Source organism: Juglans microcarpa x Juglans regia, chromosome 3D (assembly GCF_004785595.1).
Source record: "Juglans microcarpa x Juglans regia isolate MS1-56 chromosome 3D, Jm3101_v1.0, whole genome shotgun sequence".
Classification (NCBI taxonomy): domain Eukaryota; kingdom Viridiplantae; phylum Streptophyta; class Magnoliopsida; order Fagales; family Juglandaceae; genus Juglans; species Juglans microcarpa x Juglans regia.
Window position 1 is genome coordinate 29,651,773 of NC_054598.1, and position 5,938 is coordinate 29,657,710.

General features: G+C 31.9%; 1 protein-coding gene across 1 annotated transcript; it reads right to left on the reverse strand.

The window, feature by feature from the left end:
• Positions 1 to 3,355: 3,355 nt before the first annotated feature.
• LOC121255200 (cytochrome P450 89A2-like) lies at positions 3,356 to 4,714 on the reverse strand. Its single transcript, XM_041155478.1, has one exon. The coding sequence runs from the start codon at positions 4,712 to 4,714 to the stop codon at positions 3,356 to 3,358; it is 1,359 nt and encodes a 452-aa protein (XP_041011412.1).
• Between the last annotated feature and the right edge of the window lie 1,224 nt (positions 4,715 to 5,938).

Consider the following 5,938-nt stretch of genomic DNA (forward strand, 5'->3'; position numbering starts at 1 on the left):
TGTTTTTTTTTTTTTATAAGATATGAGGTGTTTGTCATAGTGTGTGAGGGCATTTTTGATATGGTGTGAGATATGGACAGTAAATATTAGTTGATAAGAAGACTTTTTTTTATAAAATATACATAATAAAATATTCATATAATATAAATTAATTTTAAAGATGAATTTTAAAATTGAAATGTTATCAATTAAATCAAAAGGCGACAAAGCTTATAAACATGAGTCATTGGTAACGGTGTGGTGGTGACATATTATTATTATTATTATATAAAATTCTAATATGTCGTTTGAATTTATTTTTTCATTTTGATTGTTCATATATTTTATTTTGTTTTTAATTTTTTTATTTAATAATAAAGAAATAATTTTTTGTATACTGATATATTTTTTTATTTTTTAAAAAATATTTAAACATGTTAAAAAAATAAGAAAAATAAGAAAAAAAATTGTATTAGGTGACATGCCGAGCAGTTGAAGTTGGACGGCAGCCGAGAACGACTCTATTATTATTATTATTATTATTATTATTATTATTATTATTGAGATTAGAGTTAACTTATTATTATTATTGGGATTGGAGTAACAACCGTAGAGAGCGGTGGTTGATTTAAAATATATTATATTAATTATTGAAGAGAATAAAATTTAAAATAATAAATAATGTTATTATAATCGTTTATTTAATTAGTTAGTTAAATAGATAATGATTGATTTAGACTTTAGATAATGAAAATGAGAGGGCATCGTTCTCAGTGCGACCCAATTCCTTCGCCAATAAACAGGACAACTGTACGTGAGATTTGTTGCGTCCGAGAAATAAAGTCCACCAAGTTTCTGCCGAGTCCAGCAGTGATAACTACACTGCTAAGGGTATTTATGTCAAATGAGCATAATTTTATGGAATCTTTGTTACACATCATCTTACAACACATATTACATATATTTTAATTTTTTATTTTATTCTAATTATATAAATTTAATTCTTCTATTCATCATACTTTTATACTTCTTTTATTATTATTTTACTATCTAATTATTTTTTTTCTTTTAATATTTAAATCTGAATTAAAAAGTTAAGAACATGACTTTTTTGTATAATTATAGAGAGAATAAATTCAATCAACTACGACTAACGTAATAAAATTTAATTTAATTAAAAATAAATTTAATTTTATAAAAATTAACCTTCTTTTATTTTTTGAGTCGATTTTTATCAAATTAAATTTATTTTTAATTAAATTACGTAATTAAGTTTTCTTACGTTATGTAAAAAGGATATTTCAAATAAAAAAAACTTATGATGAGACAACTAGACAAGTAGGGATAAGTAGTGCGCATGATTAGACATTAACAATGATATCTCTTTCTAATTTCAATCTTGCCTCTATTACAATACAGTAATGTGTCGGCAACCTATAATTTCACGTTGAAATTTTTTAATATTTTATTTATTAAAATTGGATTATAAAATATTTTTGTGACTAAAATATTATTTTATTTTATAAATAAATAAAATACTTTATCCGATACTTATAATTCGACTATAAAAGTAGGAATCGGGACACCATAATGTATCCTAGGAGTTTTTTTAAAAATAAAAAATAAATTGATAGGCGATACTCGCGCGTAATCTGTAGGTAACATGCTAGGGACTTCTGCAGCACGTATACTTTAGTAGTGAGGATGATAAACACAACTTCTAATTATTTATTTTACAAGGAGATCTAGAACATCTATCTTTCTGTTTTTTAATTATTTCGTTGAACTACAAGTTAATTAAAAAAATATTGTTTAAAAGAAATTAATTTGGAAAATAAAAAAAATGCACAATAATTTTTTTACGTCTATTTTACAACTATGTTTTAAAATGGTGGAAACTATTACAAAATAACGATACTATTTTACAAAAATGTCATCCATTTATTATCGGTTTACAACTATATTTGGACAAAAAGTTCATGACAATTTTTTTTTTTTCTCCGATTCAGAGAGAGAGAGAGGTCGAACTCAAAACTTCTATTTTAGAAGTTTGGGTGTTATGCCATTAGGCCGTTTTGACAAGTTAATGGCAATTTGCATCTTGGCATTTTAGTTTTTTCAAATCTCAATACAAAATATAATAAATAATTTAATTTTTTTAAATTTTAAAATAATAATAATATTAAAAAATAATAATCTTATAATATTTTATCATCTAAACTTAACTCAACTCAACATCCAAACATAACCTTAATCTTTCAAGAAAGATGATAATGTTTTATGTTAGGGTTTTATTGGAATATTTATATATACTTGCAATCAGTTAAAGAATGAGCAATTTTCCTTCATGAACTTCTAACAATAAAATCCTTTTAAGGTTCCTATTTCACGCTTTTAAGACACATCAGTTGCGGAAACTCCAATTGATGGGTCAGTTCACAGCAAAAATAATAATTATTTATAACGAATTATTTATAATAATAGATTATTTTAATAAGAAATGATCATGTTGATGAAAAATAATTGAGCACACGTTTTTACTATTTTGTTTTTATTTTTTCCATAAATTTTAACTGCATTTATTATTATTATTATTACATTATTTCATTGACCAATTGACTCAACCATTATTAGATCGTTCAATGCTTGGCGGTTTCAAAGAAAGTTGAACATGATCATCTATTGATGCATTTGGAGACCTACTTTCGACTGTTGAGATGAGATGGATTGAATTGAATTGAGTTTAATTATGAATAGTAATATTTTATGGATCTCATTGAGATGTGTTTAACTTTTTAAAATTTAGATGATTTAACTTTTTAAATTAAAATGTATGAAATCGGTTGAGATGAGTTTAACTTTTTTTATAGAAAGTTGAAAATGCAGTAAGTCCCATCATGAATAATTAATTTGAGATGAGTTGAAATAAGTCGAGTTTGGTTTCAACAACCTAAACAGCTTGGAATTGCAACTCAAGTATCAATTAATGGTTGAGTTGCCAAATTATTTCAGAAGATGCAGTTTAGTTTATGTCCTTGCAGGACTTGTAATTTGTAAAATTTGCTCATTAAAATGCAGACGCAAAACATGCTTGTCGTCCAACATCATGGGCTATTTATTTCTCTGTATTTCAGCACGAATAACAAGACTGATCAATAATAAAGACAGAAAGCATATATAATCAAAGAACAAAAGCAAAAAGAAAAAGAAATCACTACAATGGGATCATCAGGTCATAGCCCTGTTCCTGTTATAGGGAGAAAGGATGAAAGTGGTGGCTTATACCAATTTCAGCCTTCGGATCATCTGGATGTCAAATGAGGAACAAAAGGTCCTTATTTTCATTCTTCAATGTAACTGTGTTGGATCTGTCTAGCTATTTGATTCTTGGAGATATATAGGCACGCACTGGATTCTTCATCACAACCAAGAACTCCTCCTTTTCTGAAAGATCAACACCTTCCCCATCCACTGTTTTGAACTCAAAATTCCAGACCAGATTTGAAACAAGATACTGGAGGAGAAGCAATCCTAGTCTGTTCCCGGGACACATCCTTCTCCCAGCACCAAAGGGCATCATCTTGAACGCTGTTACATCAGACACTTCTTCTCCAATGTCTTCACTAGTCAACAATCTCTCCGGCCTAAACTCCATGGGATTCTCCCACACGTTTGGATCTCTCCCGATCAGTGCTGTCACAATGTTCACCGTCGTGTCTTTTGGGATTGTGTAGCCGCCGAGCTCAACATCTTCCATGACTGTGTGTGGAATCAACGAGGTGTTTGGAGGGTGAATTCTCAGACTCTCGAGAACCACTGCTTTCAGATATGGAATCTTGTGCAAATCATCTTCCACAACTTCTTTCGCTCCTTTTGCCACCACCTCGCTGATTTCTGCAAAAAGTTTGGATTGAATTCGTGGGTGTTTCACTAAATATGCCAAAACCCACTGCAGCATCGTTGTACTTGTGTCGGCTCCTGCATTGATGAACTCCGAGCACAAGCTCAGAATATCTGCTTCTTCCACATTACCTTTCTCTCCGGATATTTTCAGGTCCAGTAAGGAATCTGTGTAAGAAATCAGTTCGAATGCCTTGCCTCTCTCTTGTCTCAACTTCTTCCGGGCTCTGATCAATGGCAAAATCACATCATCTTGGTTCTTCAAGAATTGTAGGTACCTTTTCCAACGGTTTCTGAGAAGCAACTTCCCCAGTCTGGGCCAGGTACCGAACACACTGAACTGCTCGTAAGCGACAAGAAGTTGATATTGTGTTCCTTCAACTTCTTTGATTTGAGTCTCGCTGAGTTCTCCGAAAGCCATGCGAATGAACAAGGAAAACACAGCGTGGTGGATATGATCGAGCAGACGGACGGGCTGATTGAGCTTGGAAGATTCATGGAAGCCCTTGATCAATGAATCCAAGACACGCTTGCGTTCAACAGAGTAAGATTTCAACGAAGTCGGGTGGAGAACTTCCGAAATGAGATTACGACGGAGGGCTTTCCAGGTTGGGCCAAAGGGGGTTGCGCCGATATCTTTGCGCTTGTTGCTGAGAACAACGCTAACGGGGACGACTGCAGGACGGCTCGCAAAGGTGGCGCCATGTCGAACAAGGGCTTGGTGGGCAAGGGTGTAGGAGGTGATGAAGATGAGGGGTTCAGAGCCGAGATAGACGGTGAGAATCGGGCCATACTTGTGGGAGAGATCATAGATGAGAGATCTCAAATCAACCATGGATTTGGGAAGCAAATGAAGATTTCCTATTAAAGGCAGGGTTGGGGGTCCCGGCGGGAGATTGCCTTGGGAAACATTCTTCTTGGTGGTTTTGGAGGAAGAGAGAAAGCTGAAGAGTGATTTTAGGGAAAAACAGGCAGAGAGAGAGATGAGGATGATGAACCAGACCTCCATGATTGACCAATCTCTATAGTGCAGAGATGGAGCTTAGCCCTGTTCTTGGGAGAAGTGGGTAAGCTTGATGAACTGCATGAGGTATTTCTTCTCTATATATACAAAAAAAACACGCACCAACCAATCCACAATGGCCTTTCAAATGTTGAGTGCAGCAAATGTTTGATAATTCTTTATAAATCACACTTTCAACTCATTAAATAAGATGTAATACATCTATCATCATTAAACGATCATTTATCGAATATTTTTTATTATTTAATAATAATAAATATGTCACATCTTATTTATTAATAAGATGAAAATAAGATAAGAGTGTACTATATAACCTTACTATTTTTTATTTATTGGCTGCCTCTCTTTCATTTTCTTTTGATTTTTTTAATCTTTGGGTAAAGCCGCCCCTCCCCCACACCGTTTGTTTGTGTTTGAAGGTATCTCTTCCTCTATTCTCTACATAATATTTGTAATGAATGCTGGAATTGGAGTATAGTCTTAGGTAGAGAGGCATTAAATTAAAATTATTCAACAATTTTAAAAGCTCCTCCATATTTTTCTTCTATGGAATGTTAAAATTTTCTGACTTTAGGGGAAAAGATAATGTGATATTGGTAATCAAGTCTGCAATAAATAGTATTTGAAAATGTTTGCTTATGTGAAAAAATAGATTTTTCAGTTCCCTTCCGCTTCATCCAATACATACTACATGATGCTTAATTCCCAATTCCAAATTTGGATTTCTCCACTTTCATAATTAATTAAGTGGACCAGCCACACACCCACTTTGCACCACCTCCCAAAACTATCTATTTGCATTTCCAAATTGACTGAAAATACAAATTATAAAAATTTGCTATAAGTTTTTTTTAGACATGCGAGAAAAAGGTTTTTAATGTTAGAATAATGCTTTAAACATTTTATAAAGAGTGTGCAAGCTAAAACTTGCATACCTAAAATGCGGAAAATCATTTTATAAAAAATTTGTACGAGACTTGTATACCTAAAACTTATACGTAACATTATTCTTCATGTTAATGATTACTAACGGTT

What these genes read in the sequence shown, in the direction of transcription:
- LOC121255200 (XM_041155478.1), bottom strand. Translation starts at nt 4,714, where the DNA reads ATGGTTGATTTGAGATCTCTCATCTATGATCTCTCCCACAAGTATGGC.